This window comes from Rhamphochromis longiceps, linkage group LG3 (assembly GCF_057381845.1).
Source record: "Rhamphochromis longiceps isolate RC_006_pf linkage group LG3, R_longiceps_female_GT1.1, whole genome shotgun sequence".
Taxonomy (NCBI): domain Eukaryota; kingdom Metazoa; phylum Chordata; class Actinopteri; order Cichliformes; family Cichlidae; genus Rhamphochromis; species Rhamphochromis longiceps.
Window position 1 is genome coordinate 61,850,260 of NC_140559.1, and position 17,355 is coordinate 61,867,614.

At 43.5% G+C, this 17,355-nt stretch overlaps 1 protein-coding gene and 1 long non-coding RNA gene across 3 annotated transcripts in view; one reads left to right on the forward strand and one right to left on the reverse strand.

Annotated features, from left to right (window-relative positions):
- Window positions 1–700: 700 nt before the first annotated feature.
- Window positions 701–17,355, reverse strand: part of LOC146675622 (protein NLRC3-like) — a 47,669-nt gene continuing 31,014 nt past the window's right edge. Inside the window, exons 2-6 of the mRNA XM_085400617.1 lie at window positions 12,703–12,838; window positions 8,983–9,059; window positions 7,027–8,866; window positions 6,258–6,434; window positions 701–954 (exon numbers count right to left, since the gene is read on the reverse strand). Of these exons, the coding sequence (XP_085256743.1) occupies window positions 759–954; window positions 6,258–6,434; window positions 7,027–8,866; window positions 8,983–9,059; window positions 12,703–12,812 (2,400 nt within the window). The 5' untranslated portion in view covers window positions 12,813–12,838 and the 3' untranslated portion in view covers window positions 701–758. The remainder of the gene's footprint in view (window positions 955–6,257; window positions 6,435–7,026; window positions 8,867–8,982; window positions 9,060–12,702; window positions 12,839–17,355) is intronic.
- Window positions 8,500–11,368, forward strand: LOC146675623 (uncharacterized). 2 transcript variants are annotated; one of them, XR_014910307.1, is made up of 3 exons: window positions 8,500–8,611; window positions 10,042–10,111; window positions 10,320–11,368. It is a non-coding gene; the product is annotated as an uncharacterized LOC146675623 (long non-coding RNA). The 2 variants fall into 2 exon arrangements; XR_014910306.1 differs by having other exon boundaries at window positions 8,574–8,703.

Sequence of the window (17,355 nt, forward strand, 5' to 3'; positions counted from 1 at the left end):
AAATGATCCATAGATGCCCTGAAATCCCCCAGTTAGCAGTTTGGTAGATAGCTATGACATGCTAATCCCATCCAGCAGCTGTATTCTACCTGTAAGCTGATCCCTGCTGAGCCAAAGCACTTTTTCATATACAAATTACAACCTTTAATAGAAACCTATTGGTCAGCATCTTATTAGCCTGCTGTTAGCTTCATTCCACAGAAAACTGAGAGAAACTAACAGAGTTGATAAAGAATAAAGAGAAATGTGCTGATTTAAAGCCTTTGAAGTGCTTCAGATGATCTCTGTCCACTTCTGTCCACTCATTCATTCATGTAAGCTTTCTAATGCAGCTTTGATCTTCACAGTCTGCTTCATGAAACTCATTCTAACCCTGAATGTCAGAGTGTTCCTCCTTCTCTTTCCCATCATTCATGCTGGCAGTGGAGGAGATTTGGATGTTGGACTGTGTTTTGGATGATGTGTGTATGCTGTCTGTAAAGCAAACGCACATTTTGCTTTGGATTTCAGTGTCAGACAGACTTTAAGGTGGAATGAAGAGTTGGAGAGTTTCACAGTGAATTATCCAGTGGAGGATTTTTCTTCTTCTTTGAAGGTTTGAAATGTGAACATTGTTCTGCTGCAGTCAATGGACTAAACCAGAGAAGAAGAAAACAGACTTTACCATGAAGATCCTCAGTGTGGATCAGTATAATATCAGCCTGATGTCTGCAGTTTAGTGTCAGCACAACTTTCACATCATATTCATCTCAGCACAACTAAAACATGCTGACTGACCTCAGAGTTTCAAGTCCACATCCTGGACTCTCCAGGAAACCACACAGATGCTTCACTCCTGAATCCTGCAGCTTGTTGTTGGAGCTCAGCTCCAGCTGTCTCAGATGGGAGGGGTTGGACTTCAGTGCTGCTGCCAGATAATCACAGCTGATCTCTGACAAACCACAGTCCCTCAATCTGTATAAAGAATGAAAGATGTAAGTTTATTAGACAAAGTGTGAGCTTGAAATCATTCAGTGTTTCATCATCTGTTCAGAGCTGAAGAAGGTTCAGAATGTAGAAGTTTAGAAAATGGAAACTCCAAACAGCTGAAGCCAACAGGAAGCAGCTTCAAACAAACACAACAAGAGAAAAAACTCTGAATGTTTCACATTAAAGTCGTACATTTCTCATAAAAACAGGACAAAGACTTGAAAAAGTCGTGTTTTTCCTTCCAGGAACCACAAGGCTTCACTTTTAAAGGTGAAGTGTGAAAGAAATGGACATATTTGAAGTCCAACACCTTTTTCCAGTCACATTATTAAAGCAGACAAACTACAAGCTCATTTTCATTCCAACAAGTCATCTTCTGACCTGGACTAACAACACTGGTCTCTATGTGCAGCTGGCTGTGAGACCAGTGCTCAGGGAGCGTCTACAAAGTGCAACACTGAAAGAACATCACACACTAGCTGTGTCCCAAAACGTCGGCTGCATCCTTCGGAGGACCTGGTATTCGTGGTCTACGTGGGCCGGGTCCTTCAAAGACCGAAAAGGCTGGAAGTGCGAGGCTGTGAAATGGGACGGTCTAGCCTTCAGATTTGCGTCACCGCTGTGTTGGTGGAGTTTAATAAACTCGGCCGTCTGCTCCTTGCTATCTAAAATATAACAGGACACTGGCGTAAATTCTCGACCGTCTCACACTTCTGTTTAATCAGTTTCCTGTTTAACGTTTATTCAGCTGTGTGAAAATCCCGGAGGAACTTTGATCTCAGCCAAACCGATTTACTCCGGAACAAATAAAACACAGAAAAAAGGCAAACAATTACATTTTTAAGTTATCCGGGTGACTTATATATCGTGTTTCACCTGAGTAGCCAAAGAGCGGGGTCTGAAAACAATGAAGCCGGGCGTCTGCTGCTCTCGCCGGCTGGAGTGACCATTGAACCCCCCGGCTTGCTAGCGAGCGGGTGGGTAACAGACGTCTCCGAAAACGTCGGCACACTTTTGCAAATATGCGATGTCTTGATAAACCAAGCAGATATTTGAAGTTTACACAGCTACTTTCTCGCCTGAAAATATGTTAAAAGTTTATTTTGTGACCCAGAAAGATTAATAAGAGTAATTTGAAAACTTAGTAGCTGCCGCCATTGTTGGCAGCTGAAATTTGGCTGGGATATGAATTCTGGGATATGGTGGGCCACGAAGGACACACCCGACGAATCCTTCAAATTCGGGGAAATGAAGGACGCATTTGTCGGGCACATTTGAAGGAGTCGACAAATACGGACAGCCTTCATCGCCTGGCTGTGATGTAATCGGCCTTCAAATGCAGCCTCTGGAGGATGCAGCCGACGTTTTGGGACACAGCTACTAATTTGCTTCCATCATCCAACCTGAAGAGGAAACAGAGACGGCTCCCCTTCAAAGTAAAAGCTGCTCCTTTTGGACACAGTATCAAAGAAAGTCTACAGTATAACATAGAAAAGACAGAACAAAGTTTTGGTTGTTTTTAAATTGTGCAGAAATGAAACTACACTAAGCTCAATTATGTGACAGACATTTCATCCCATGTCAGTTTGGCCTCATCCTGGGCCGGATTATCCAGCACACACTCTGACCACAGGCCCAGGGGCCACGCACAGCTGGGCTCCATCCAAGAGACAGCAAACAAACCAACACAATAATAAAAAGCACCATGTGATCTTCTTACATCTTCAAGACAAACATAGTAAAAACATGAGCATATTTGTTTCCTGATAAAATGATGTGACAGGTAGAACAGAGTAAAGTGGTGGTGTTACAGCCTTTCTCCCCTCTGCTGCCGAGGCTGTTAGTCTCTCCCAAACTCAGCTACAGGACTTCCAAATGAATGAAAGCAGCAGAAGTGGCTTTACAAATGAAAGAGGAAGAGGAGAAGAAGAGGAGAGGGAGGCCACCCTGACCATCACTCCAGCTGAAAACATCACACTTCCATTAAAGTTGGTGAGAAAATGTTGAGCAGGATGAGCTGCTGGCTAATCTGGAGGCTGTAGCAGCAGCTCACAGTCACAGTGGGTTTCCACTCATGAAAAAGCTCTGGCTGCTTCATTTCTCATCTCATATCAGAGACTTTAATGCTTCACTGAAGCTGTACTGTGATGCTTCCATATCCCAGTGAGGCCTCCATAATGGTTTCAGCTGTTCTGTACACACACTGTGTGCCCTGTATGGCTCAAAGTCTCTGCAGCCTGTTTTTATCTGCTATCATCAGATCTTCATCATCCTCATTCACATCCCTCACACACTCTACAGCCTCATCAGCACCGACTTCATCTTCACTGACTGATGGAGCACAACATGAACCTGTGGAGGCTAGGGCTGAACGATTATGGAAAATAATCTAATTGCGATTTTTTTGCCCCAATATTGCGATTGCGATGCGATATGCGATTATTTTTTAAGGTCTTTGTCTTCTGTATTATTAAACAAAGACAAGCAATACATCATATAGTATGGCCAATACTATATTACATTAATTTTAAACTGTTCTTTCCTGGAAGACAGACCTCTGTTATGATGACATGAGGTGATGCATGAATTGATGACTGACATTTTTATTTAACTTCTTCAATCACAACAGTATATTTGAACATACACAATAGTTTATTTTTAGCTTACAAACATCTGAGCATAAAGTGCTGACAAGGAACCCTGGTGTAAACATTAAAATGAAAGTCAGTACAATGTGCAGATTGCAGAAATATACATAAACAAAATCAGTGGCTTTACCACACTCAGTTTTTCGACATCTGTGAACTACTAGACAGTCATTCAATTAAAAAATAATATTAAATAAATAAAACTAATAAATAAAAAATACACACATCTTACTGATCTCTGCAGTCAGTAACATTACACATAAAGTGCAAACATAATAGCAATTGTATAAACACACACACAAACACGCCTTTAAAATTTAAAGGCGTGAAATTGGACGGTTCTGATTAGCGTCACCGCTGTCTCGGTGGAGTTTAATAAACTCGGCCGTCTGCTTCTTGCTATCTAAAATATAACCAGACACTGGTGTAAATTCTCGACTGTCTCATACTTCTGTTTAATAATTTTTCTGTTTGACGTTTAGTCAGCTGTGTGAAAACCAAGGAGGAACCCACCCGGGGGATTAATAAAGTTTTATTTTATCTAATCTAATAACTTTAATCTCAGCCAAACCGATTTACTCACGAACAAACAAAACACTGAAAAAAGCCCAACAATAACATTTTTAGGTTGTCTAAGTGACTTATATATTACGTTTAACCCGAGCAGCAAAACTCCGCGGTGATCTGAAAATGATGTGCCGGGAGTTGTGCCGTTCTCGGCCGCATCAGTAACCCTCGAGCTCCCGGCTAGCTGTCGAGCTGGTGGGTAGCAGACGCCTCTGAAAACGTCGAAGCACTTTTGCAAATATGGGATATCTTGATAAACCGAGCAGATATTTGATGTTTACACAACTACTTTCTCGCCTGAAAATATGTTAAAAGTTTATTTTGTGACCCAGAAAGATTAGTATGAGTAATTTTAAAACTTAGTAGCGGCCGCCATTGCTGGAAACTAGAGTTTGTAGTGATGGGTCGTTCGCGAACGAAATGGCTCTTAGAGCCGGCTCTTTGACGTGAACGACGCGAGCCGGCTCCTTATCGCGAGCCGTCATGTGGGGGTTTTTTTTCTTTCTCTCACCCTCTCTCGCACTTTTTTTCCGCTTCACTTCGCACCTGAGCCTTGTGCTTTACGCTGGGCAGAGGGGGGAGGGGCGGTAGTTACACTCAGTAGCACAGGAACAGAGCCAGAGGGAGAGAGAGAGAAAGAGAAAGAGAGCCAGGGACAACAACATCACATTAGAAAGGTATAGTAATCATCCACAACTATTTTCGGTTGCAGATAATAAAGGATTCAGAAAATTTATTCATGCAGGTCCATATGACAGAGAATATGCATCTTCTTTTTGTTTTCATATTATAATTTATATTTAATTGTGTTGTGGTTTGCAGTGTTTTGTGTTGTTTTCACTTCAAATTTGTAAAAGGAAAAAGCTGAAAATTTAAATAGTTAAAAGTTGAAATGTGAATAGTTGATTTTTGTATTATATGATTTATTTATTACATTTCATGTGGAGTGAAAAAATAAAAGTATATTTACAGTGGCCCCTACAGACAAAGCACATACAAACTCCAAAACACATAAAAACACGTACAAACTCCAAAACACGTAAAAACTCCAAAACACGTACAAAAGACAACAGAAGTGCTCCAGGATGCTGGGCGCAGTGTTGAGCTTTTGTTACCTAGTGGCTACACAAGCCAGCAAGTACCAACGACCGGATTTGGTGTGTGGTAGTAACAGATAAATGAACTTTTTTTTTAAATTATTTGAATATATATGAGTGCCTGTGTATAAATACACAAACAATACACACATGCTTTCAATTGTGTAATTTAAGTGATCTAGTAGCTCTGCTTTGGAAGTTCAGTTCATGCTAGAAATGTGTTTTGGAGTTTGTACGTGTTTTGTCTCTAGGGGCCACCGCATATATTTATATATAAACATATACAAATAAAACCACTTTTTTTTACGTTAGTAATTCCTTTTGTGCATAATTTTATATTATTGTTAATAATAAATTAATTAAAGCAACAAAACAACCTGAAGAGCCGGTTCGGAGCCGAAAGAGCCGGCTCTTTTTAGTGAGCCGAACCGAAAGAGCCGGCTCTCTAAAAAGAGCCGGAAATCCCATCACTAAGAGTTTGGCTGGGCCGCGCTATGAATTCTGGGATATGGTAGTAATTTGGACAGCCTTCGGCGCGTCGCTGTGACGTAATCGGTCTACAAATGCGGCCTCAGGAGGATGCAGCCCATGAATTTGGACATGTCCAGAGTATAATCGCAGCCTTTGCGGTTAGAAAATTGCACTTGATCATGTCGCGATATTATCGCAAATGCGATATATCGTTCAGCCCTAGTGGAGGCTGAAACACTGTCCTGTCAAACATCTCCCCGTCACCACTCCACTTCTGTCAGCCTTTAAATGAACCCTGCTCAAGTCTGTCACTTCTGTTTGGAGCCAAAAGGAAAAACTGTTGTTCAGTCGTTTGGAAAGACAACATTTCTGAAAGCACTCAAACTTCTTCACATTTGTCTTCAGACACATCCTGAACATTTAGGAACTGAAGAAAGTTTCAAACATCCATCAAAGACCTGAAATATAGAAAAACAACTACAACAGCCGCAGTCAGTGAACTCACCTCAGAGTCTCCAGTCGACAGTTTGGACTCTCCAGTCCAGCACACAGAAGCTTCACACCTGAATCCTGGAGGCCATCATTTCCACTCATGTCCAGCTCTGTCAGATGGGAGGGGTTGGACTTCAGAGCTGAGGCCACAACTTCACAGTGAGACTCTGAGAGTCCACACCGAGTCAGTCTGTGATGATAGAAAATATAAAATGTGTTATTATAAAAGCAGAAAATCTGCATTATAAACACAGACTGAATGTATATGAAGACAAAACAGAGTGAGGTCATAATCTGATGAATCTGCTCTTCACATCTGTGCTTCAGCTCCTCTTACTGTGTTTGACATGACACAACGATTGAGTCTCTCTCAGACCTGCAGACTTTTAATGAGAATCTTTGTTTGGCTTTAATCTGCTTTTGGCTTTTTCATGGATTTCATGGATGATTTGAGTGATTTCCAGCAGGACACTTAAACATGTCAGTGGACGTCCTAAAGAACATATTCACTGATATGAAACGTGTCATTGAACAGGATTAATATCAGTGGAAACATGGTGGAAACAGCTGTGACTGCATGGATGTGACACACTTCAAATCTGTTCTCCACTCTTGGATTTGGGATCCATGGAGCTGCTGCTGAGTCTGTACAATAAAGGAATGGTGTGGAAGGTTGCAGCGTACGGACACAAACACTTTGTGGTTACAATCTGATTTTATTTTCAACATTAAACTACTAACCTACACTGATCAATGATGTTAATGATCACATCTGGACTCACCCAGCCTTTCTGCAGTTCCTCACAGCTGGAATCAGTCTCTGTCGTCCCCGCTTTGATGTGTTGTACTTCAGCAGGTCAAACTCATCCAGAACCTCCTCTGACATCTGCAGCATGAAGGCCAGAGCTGAGCACTGGATCTCAGAGAGTTCCTTCTCTGATCTGTTCTCTGACTTCAGGAACTCTTGGATCTCCTGAAATAATGAGAGGTGGTTCATCTCCATCAGACAGTGGAAGATGTTGATGCTTCTGTCAGGAGAGATTTCATCACTGTTCATCTCTTTCAGGTTGTTGATGACTCTCTGGATGGTTCCTGGACGGATCTCTGTCTGACCCAGCAGACCTACTAAGAGTCTCTGGTTGGACTCCAGACAGAGGCCATGAAGGAAGCGAACAAACAGGTCCAGGTGGCCATTTTTACTCTGGAGGGATTTATACATGCCTTTAGTCAAAAAGACATCCATTGATGGGAAGCTATAAGACTTGAACATGTTCTTAAAAAAAGATCTGTTTTTGTATCCTTCTCGGAAATTCCCTAGAAAACCTTCTACCACCTCTGTCTTCCTGTTGGTGTGACAGTGGAACATGTAGACAGCAGCCAGAAACTCCTGAATGCTCAGATGAACAAAGCAGTAGACTGGTTTCTGGAAGATCACACACTCTCTTTTGAAGATCTCTGTACAAACTCCTGAGTACACCGAGGCCTCTGTTACATCCAGACCACACTGCTCCAGGTCTTCTTGGTAGAACATGATGTTTCCTTTCTCCAGATGTTCAAACGCCAGCCTCCCCAGCTTCAGAAGAACTTCCCTGTCAGCCTCCGTCAGCTCCTGTGGACTCGTCTCACGTCCCTCATGGTACTTGTTCTTCTTCCTCTTTGTCTGAACCAGCAGGAAGTGTGAGTACATGTCAGTCAGGGTCTTGGGCAGCTCTCCTCTCTGCTCTGTAGTCAACATGTGCTCCAGAACTGTAGCAGTGATCCAGCAGAAGACTGGGATACTACACATGATGTGGAGGCTCCTGGATGTCTTCATGTGGGAGATGATTCTGCTGGACAGCTCTTCATCACTGAATCTCCTCCTGAAGTACTCCTCCTTCTGGGCGTCAGTGAAGCCTCGTACTTCTGTTAGCCTGTCAACACATGTAGGAGGGATCTGATTGGCTGCTGCGGGTCGGGAAGTTATCCAGACGAGAGCCGAGGGAAGCAGATTCCCCTGGATGAGGTTTGTCAGCAGCTGGCTGACTGATGACTTCTGTGTGACATCAGACAGCAGCTTCCTGTTGGTGAAATCCAATGAAAGTCTGCTTTCATCCAGGCCGTCAAAGATGAACAAAAGCTGAGAGACAGCCAGCTTCTCTGCTGTGACCTTCTGTAATGTTGGATGGAAAACATGGAGCAGCTCCAGAAGACTGTACTGCTCATCTCTGATCAGGTTCAGCTCCCTGAATGAAAGCAGAACCACCACACCGACATGTTGGTTCTCCAAGCCCTCTGCCCAGTCCAGAGTGAACTTCTGCACTGAGAAGGTTTTTCCAACACCAGCCACGCCGTTGGTCAGAACCACTCTGATGGGTCTCTGTTGGTCAGGTAAGGCTTTAAAGATGTCCTGGCACCTGATTGGAGCGTCATGGAGGGCGTCCATCTTGGAAGCTGTCTCCAGCTGCCTCACCTCATGTTGGGTATGAACCTCTTCACTCTGTCCCTCTGTGATGTAGAGCTCAGTGTAGATCCTGTTGAGGAGGGTTCTACTTCCTGTTTCATCACTTCCTTCAGTCACACGTTCACATCTCCTCCTCAGACTGATCTTATGTTCATCTAAAACCTCCTGCAGACCAACATCTGCTGAAAGAAAAAAAAACAATGAGACTAAAGAGAAAGAAAACTCTTCAATGTCTGAACAACACAAGAAGTCCAGTTTTCAGAAATGAGTCCATCAGCAGACAGATGTTCAGTCTTACTTTGTACACAGCTGCTCTGACTGGCTGTCTGCAGTCCAGCTCTGCTTCTGGATCTTTCTCCACACTGTGCAGAAGCTCTGATGGTGACACAGAAAAGTCAAAGTGGAGATACTTCTGTCCACCTTTGATTAGACTCATTATAAAAAGGAAAACAAAGTTTAACACAGTCATGTTTCCAGTTCACTGACTTACATTTATTCCATGGACACTCACTCTAACCTGAACCACAGCTACAACCCAACATTGTTGAGGCCTCATCTCCTCCTTTCCTGACTGTAGAGGTTAAATATGCAACAACCAACAAATAAAAGAATTTGGTTCATTTCAAAGAAATTCACACGGTGACCAAGTAAAGTAACCGTAGTAAAGGAGACAACATCCCGTTGATGGTGGGATTATTTGAAAGATTTGCTTTAGTCACGTCACCAAATGCAGTTGAACCACCCGTGGATCCATGTTTGACCATTCTACCACTCTGAGCTCTGCTTTTTAATCATTTTATTATTATCATCATTCATTTATTCATTCTTTGGAGGGGGGCTATTTCCTAATGCCGCCCTAATAAGCTGATGTTCAAGGGGAAATATAACAGAAACTCTTTCAGTGTTATTCATTAATAAATTAACAGATAAACTGTGAAGAAGAAAAAACTGAGATTTAAAGGAGAGAGTGAGAAACTTGATCATCCATCCTCATAATACATGTTTATCAGTATCTGCTGTGACCATACTGCAGTAATAACTACAAGTCTACATTTCTGTGACTGTTGATCAATCACAGCAGGAATCTGAGCTCATCTCTGCACACAGAGCAGCTTCAGCTCTGGGATAAACTGCTCGCTTCACGTCCTTCTCAGCTCACAGACACTCATCCTGATATTTTCCTTTAACATTTGATGGTATAATTCATCTGAGTTTACACTTTATCTGCATAAATACAGAAAAACAGACCCAAACACCATAAACCATCAGTTTCACCATGTAGAATATATTGTTGTTTCCTTGCTTTTAATTCAGAGAAAAACTCTGATTTGGATTTTCTCTGTTCTCTTTGCCACAGCCCATCCCAGCAGCAGCTGAAGCAGCTGACTGTCACAACACTGAATAACACTTTAGGAGGAATTTCAGAGGTCAGTAAAGCTGCAGTTTCAACATCAGTTAATTAATCATAGTTCATCATAAATGTTAACCTGGCTGGCACACATGTTAATGTTATCCATTTAAATATTAGCAGTTAGCTGAGGCCACAAGAAGAAGAGGCCCTAGAAGAACAATGGATGATAAGATTAGATTTTCAAGACTAGGCAGAGACGTGTTTTCCTTTACTGTCTCTTACAGAGGAGGGAGCAGATACCAGACGAGGTCACGGAGGTACGGGGAGGATTCGCAGCAGACAGCAAGACTGCCACGTCCATGCGAGAGAGCGATGGCTACGATAATCGATTTTCCTCTCTCAGCTCTCAGCGAAGGCGGTCGCACTTTTCTCCTCTCCTCCTCACCCTTATCTTCCCTGCTTCGCCTCTATGTCCTTGTCTTGTCTTGTGTGAATTTACTTTTCCCTGGAACAGTCTCTCACTGTCGTTCTCTAAACCTAAAAGAGAATTATGGATTTGATCAACTGGTCCCTGAGTGCTATTGACACCCTTTTCTCAACGAGAAGTCGGGGCTCGGGAGAGCCTGAGTGCCCTGGAGGGACTTTCCCTGCCGGTTACACGATGGACGGGTGGCAGAACTGGAGGACCGTGTGCCTGGCGGGACTGTCGATCGAGGACGCTGAAGATATCTACCTATTCGGAACCATGATAACAGGGTTCATGCTGATCGGCGTTGGCCTAGCCCCACTTTATCGGAGAAATAAGAGAGCGGAACCGGCTGTTCAAACCCCCACATGGCTGCCCGCTGGATTCGAAGCGCTGGGACGAGGTGCGACCTCTCACAACGAACGTAATATGGTCAACACCTTGGAGACGCTTACAGCTGCTGTGAAGGCTCAAAACAACACCATTGAGCGTATGAGGGGAAACATCAGAGAGAGGCCTGCTCAAAATGACACCCTTGAGCGACAGTTGGAAAACATCGCGGAACGGATCACTGCAGTTGTGAAGTCTCAGAATCAAAAGACTGACAACACCTTGGAACTGAAGTTTGCTACCATCATGGGGAGGCTCGCAGCTCTCCAACGGGAGGTTGAGGGACCTGTCTCAGAGTGCTAAAATTCGAGCTGCTCACAACAGAAATCAACAATATTCAACATTCGGACACCACGGCGCCAGCTGCAGGCCCAAGGCTGGAGCCCACCAAAACAACTCCCTGATAACGACTGTGTGATGACTATTCTTCCCGTCCCATGAAGGCCACCTGGGTTGGCTGGAGGACTGTTTACTTAGCCTGATAGGCCGAAGGACACTCTCCGCTGAACTCTGGACACGCACACACATACACTTACACTGATAAGCACACACTCATCCCCCCTCCCTTCCAAACGCCTTCGATGCTTGTTTCCTGAAGGGGCAGCACGGCGGGTCTGTGTGCCGCGCTGGAACGGTAGCGCTGTGCAGGGTGGCTGCTGTGTTCGCTTCGGATTACTCCTCAACCCCCACCCACCCCTGTGGCTTGTCATGTCTTCACAATGTTGTGCTGTGGACATTTATGTGCTTCTTGTGCAGAGGAGTTTTTTTGTTTCCTGTTCTCATGCTGTCCTACCATGGAAGCATAGCATGAGTAGGGGTCTCTTTTTTTCCTCTTGTACTTTCCCCAGTGTAGTGTACATTTCAATGTTTTTCTCTGATTCTACCAATCTCCGACCTGTATCCCCATGTAATGTTTGTGCTATATGTGTAAGGTCGGGGGGGGGGGGGGGGGGGGGGGGGTCCTATTTCACTGCAGGGCAACCTGCATGTGACGAATAAAGCTTTGATTGATTGATTGATTGATAATCTCTGTTTTTGTCTCCCTATATAATGTTGTACAGCCCATGTGAGGGTTATCCTCTCTGTGAACCAGATGATTGATTTCACACAGAGGTCCACCAACTGAATTTGATCAGTTATGGAACGATTTACCTCGACAGGCTCCTTCACTCGCTGCTTTTAAACCTCCTTTAAAACACACTTTTACTCCCTGACCTTTGATCCAGTGTGACATGTTGACTCACTACCTCAGACAGCTTAAAAATAGTCTTTTTGTTTTTTGGTGCTGCCTAAAAGAACCGTAAAATATCGATACGGAATAAAGACCAAAAAGGACAAGATACATACTGCTGGATTTATTGGACTGTGAACTTAATTCATGCATACCAGTGACATCGCGTCACCCCCGTTAACGACCACCTCAGTGGCTTCAAGCGTAGGCTTAGCCTCTACAGATATGATTACCTGACAAAAGGAATGTCATATACATGTCTATTCAGTAAAAGAAATGAATTGTGTTTAAAGCAAACAGATAAAGGGATCAGTAATGGCAATTATCTGTCATTGTCTTACTTGTCTTAGCCCAGTTAGGTAAACATTAACAATTGTGGTGGCAGATTTCTTTTGTCAAGTATTAACTGAGAGCCTATATACAGTTATGTTCATATATTTTTGTGCTACATCAGGAAACTCAAAAACATAGTTTGTAATATTTTAATCCTTATTTTTAAAACTGTTTTTGTCATTTTTCTTCTCCCACTGCATCAAAAATCATTATTTACACTGAATAAATGAGTCAGCAGCTCTCTTACATTGTTGCTGCAGGTTCATTAGTGAACACTGGAGGTTTTCCTTTGGACCGGTCACTCCTCACAGACACACAGCTGGATGCTGCAGATCCTGCTCCATCCTCTTCCTCCATCTTCTTGATGTCAGGGTGGAGTTAGTCTGAGAGGCAAACACACACACTCAGAGGTGCTGTTGTACTGGAAGCATCACACTGACGGGTTTCTAAAGTTCTCATTGATCATTTCATGGAGTTTCTGTGGTAAACACTGTCCTGTGACGTATGTGTTATGGTGAGGGTCATGAGGGCTAACCAGCCCCACTCCTTCCTCCTCATATTTCAGCCTGAAGCACAATAACAGCCTAAACCTAACCAGGAGGCTGTAACCTCAAAGGGACTTCATGGTTAGAAATAAAGGTTCAATGAAATGAAGCAGATCATAAAAACATGAGTTCCAACTTTAAAAGAAGCATCCACACGATGACGGCACAGCAGAGGAGCACTTTCTCTAACACACTGATTCAGTTCCACTGACACAAGGACACACACAGGAAGGCACACACACACAAGCCTTTATAAGAAACAACACAATCATCTGTGCTTGACTTGTCAATCCAAGTCCTTAGCCCATGAGCCCGCGGTATCAGACCACAGATATTCCCTTACTTTGAAAAAATAAAGCCAGTTTTCAGAACAGACCTGATGTTTATGCTACAGCCTGTTTACCAATATAATCAATATCAGATATCAGAGCAACAGAAACCTCGGTGATCAGGACGCTGGGACTGAGAACAGGAAGTGGCTCAAACGTCACAGTTTCATAACGTCACCCTGAACTCCACTCACGGAGTTTCTGTCGCCATTGTAGTTTTTAAAGTCCCGTGATAAAGGCGGGTCTTTCTGTGAATCCGCACGCTCATTGGCTAATAGCTCGAGATTGACACATCGTTATCCAATGAGCGTGCGGGAACTTCCGACATAAAGTTGTTTCCTTTGAAAAACCAAAGTCTGATTATTTTTGCCTCCACTGACGGAGCCTGTTGTTCCCGCCACAGAGACACAGTAATGTCAGAGCGGTGTTAACACTCACCCTGCCTCAGCACAGCTCTCACTCTCCTCCTGCTCTCTCACACTAAACGGAGGCTCAGCTAAACTCACTTCCTCTCTACTTACAGGAAACCAGCGCTCAGAGGAGCCGACCGGCCTCACATTTCACCCACAGACACGAACAGCGTGGAATTATTTTATGTCATAAGAAGAAACATTCATGTTAACACTCACCTGCCTCAGCTCCACCTTCCTCCTCCTGCTTTCACTTTCACTGCTGCTCCCTAAACACAGAGGATGCTGGGACTTGTAGTTGTTTCCTTCCGGTGCGGTCTTCCTCTTTGTTTGTTTGTGTTTGTGTTCAAGATATTTCGATCATGTAAACATAGGGTTGCCAACTCCATGAAAAATAAATAAGGGACACCTCGTGGCCAGGGCCGGGCGACCCAGTTGTCTTCACCCTTCCCAGTGTGGTGAATTTTTTAGCTCTTTTTTTGTGTGTGAAATTATTTTTTAACCATTTGACTTGAATTTGATTTAAGCAGATGCATATTCTTTGTGACATGAACACATGAAAATCATTTAGCCATTTATTTTTAGCTCAAAATGACAACATTAACACAGTAAAATAGGTCTCTTTCTTAAGCAGAAGCCTGTCATGCTTAACTTTTGAGAATATAAGTAAATCTTTCTTTAAAAGAACTCTGTCCTGCTTAACTTAAAATTATATAAATTAATAGAAAACAATAGAAAGAAAAATATTCTTGTAACAGTGCACATTTAGTGCATTTAGTACAATTGGCTTCAGTAGAGGCATTATTTCAGCTTTTGCTCCCGTTTGTAAACCCGCTTGAGTACGCATCATAACTCATCATCATTATTCATGTATTACTTTTATGTATTAGTCATCTATTTGTTGTAATCATCTATCCTTGCAGTTGTTTATTACACAAAATAAATTTATATTATCACACTTCTGGCCACATAGCGCTGATATTCACTGCACATGCCCATATTAACCTTAACCAGAGGGTTTAAAAAAAGAGACAGTGTTTACATACCATATCTGCTTCTGCCGTGGCCTGGTGGACAAAAAATTGGTTTAGGGTTCCCCGAGCTTTCACGTCCCTCATGTTCTTCATGTGCCCACCACTAGAAGCTGCCTATGGAAAAAGTGCACCGGCACACAGTGCAGTGTGCTTTATAGGTGTTATCGTGCACTTTTCCAGCCAGGTGTTTTCCTTTTCCCATTCCTCCCTGTACTTTTTCAGCCTTTTTTTTCTTTCTCTGAGGGGAACAAACATTGCTCGCTCGTGAGCGTGTCGCCACAGCCGCTCACACTGCTCACACGCAAACACGTAAACGTCGGTGAAAAAGACGGTGCAGCACGGTAGTGCAGCGTGTGATCTGGACACAAGCGATGGAGGCACAACTTGTAGAACTTTGGAAAGCTCATCCGAGCCTTTTCGATGTGGCATCACAAAATTATCACGACCACAACAACCGTGAACATAGTTGGATTTACATTGCTGCTCAATCACAGCTGCCTGATCAATGTTTTTCATTAGCAATTTAGCAAAGTTGATGGTGGTGGTGTGTCTGTGTGAGAGAAAGACAGAGAGAGAGAGAGCGACAGATTTTCTGTTATAACCTTCATTATATGGAGGCACAGTGTGCGCACTCAGGTCGCATCAGAGCATCGGGCGGTATAGTGTGAGACCTGCATCGTGACCTACCAACTGCGAGCCAATCGTGCAGTTTGAAAATTGCAGTGTTTGCCCAGCTTTAGGTGTACTGTCGTCCAAGACTTGCAGCACAGTGTCGGCGTTTGTTTCCCTGTTGGCCAGGACTGGCCTGGGACAGAAAATCGGGCATTTTGACTAGAGACCGGCCCCCCAGGTATTAAAGCCATAAAGCCTTTGAATGAAAACAAACACTGTTGTGACAGTGATGTACAGTCTTGTTGGTATATGTATGATTTCTATACATTTTACATCAGATAAAAACTTTGGTTGTAAGATTCAGATAATTATTTAATAACAGTGAGACATTTTAAATGAGAATAAGAAAGAAAAATGGTAAAATGGTCTGTATTTGTAAAGCGCTTTACTTGGTCCTAAGGACCCCAAAGCGCTTTACACTATACACAATCATCCACCCATTCACACACACATTCATACACTAGAAAAGTATTTCTTTGTGCCCCCCTTTCCCTGTTAATGCCCTACCTGGCCCCCTGGCAACACTTTGCTAGACCCGCCTGTTGTGGAAGTTTTCCATTTAAATAAAGCCTGCAGACGAGCGGTGAGCGGTAGCTAACATTCTTTAATCAAAACACACAAAGAACAGACAACCAAGCTTGATGGAGAGCCTACATGACCACGGGGCAGGGTCAGCAGAGTCTCCCTGAGCCTAGCATGGCTCTCAGTTAAATACCTTCTCCAGGAACAAAAGGCAGTACACAGCTGTTTCACACCTTAACACTAGAATTACTGAGCCTTTTTTTTCCCTGGTGCGAGTCCCTACTACTAGATTTACTAGCCCTGCGCAAATTTGCGTAAATTCCACTGGCACTGCGTTGTCTTTACAGTCCCTGGCACAGCAGCTGCAGCAGCTTCAGCAGCCTGCGTCTGTGCTAATATTTCCTTGTGCTACATGAATCGGCAACGAAGTTCCTGAGCTAGAAGACTCAGAAACAATCTTCTTTTGCCTGTCCACCCTGTACATGCCTTGTACAAAATGTAGGCATTCACCGCTAACAGGTCCAGCATATTGTAGAAAACCGCTACTGACCACCTGCATGTTGCTGCTCTTATGGAATACATCCGCACAAATTGAGTAAGTTCACGCCAGACTTTATTCACCGTGCCCCATAACGGCGTTTTGCGCTGCAGCAGTCTGTGCGACAGTGACAGTGAAGTAAAGAAATTGTCTGTTGTGACGTTTCTCCCATCATCCAAAAACGGCTCCATCAGTTTCATGACCACGTTCTTGATCCCAAATTTGTCTGGCTTGGCTGCGATACACTGTGTGAATGGACAACGAACCTTGGTAGGGAACAGCTGTTCATCTATGGTCATGTGTTCTCCTGGAGTGAAACTCTTAGCACAGTTCTTGTTGAAGCGTGTCCAGATGTCGGAGATCGCCGCAAATTTATCTGTTTTCACCCGTTCTGCCCGCGTGTCCCTGTCATCAAATCGAAGGTGTTGCATAATTGAAATGAATCTATCTCGGGGCATTGTCTCTTTGATTACTGGCACCAGAAATCTTTCTGACCAGCAATCCACAATGGCACCAACAGGACACATGATTGCTCTTACAAACAGGATTGAAATGAATGCCATCAGTTCATGAACTGACAAATTCCAGTCCGGCTCTATTCTGTGGGCTTGATGGACCGTACACTCCCTGATGGTCTGCAGCATTCCCACGTCTAACAGGCAAAGGAAGCTTTGGAGCACACTTGTAATCTTGCGCTGTCGGAAGATAAACAAATAGAGAATGGTAAATTTACATGAACCTCACTCTAAATGGGTTTATATAAATATCATATCTACTATGGCAGTGACAAACCTTAGCAGACTCTGTGGGTCCAGCTTGCGCAGTGAAGCACGAACGATTTGCTACTGCA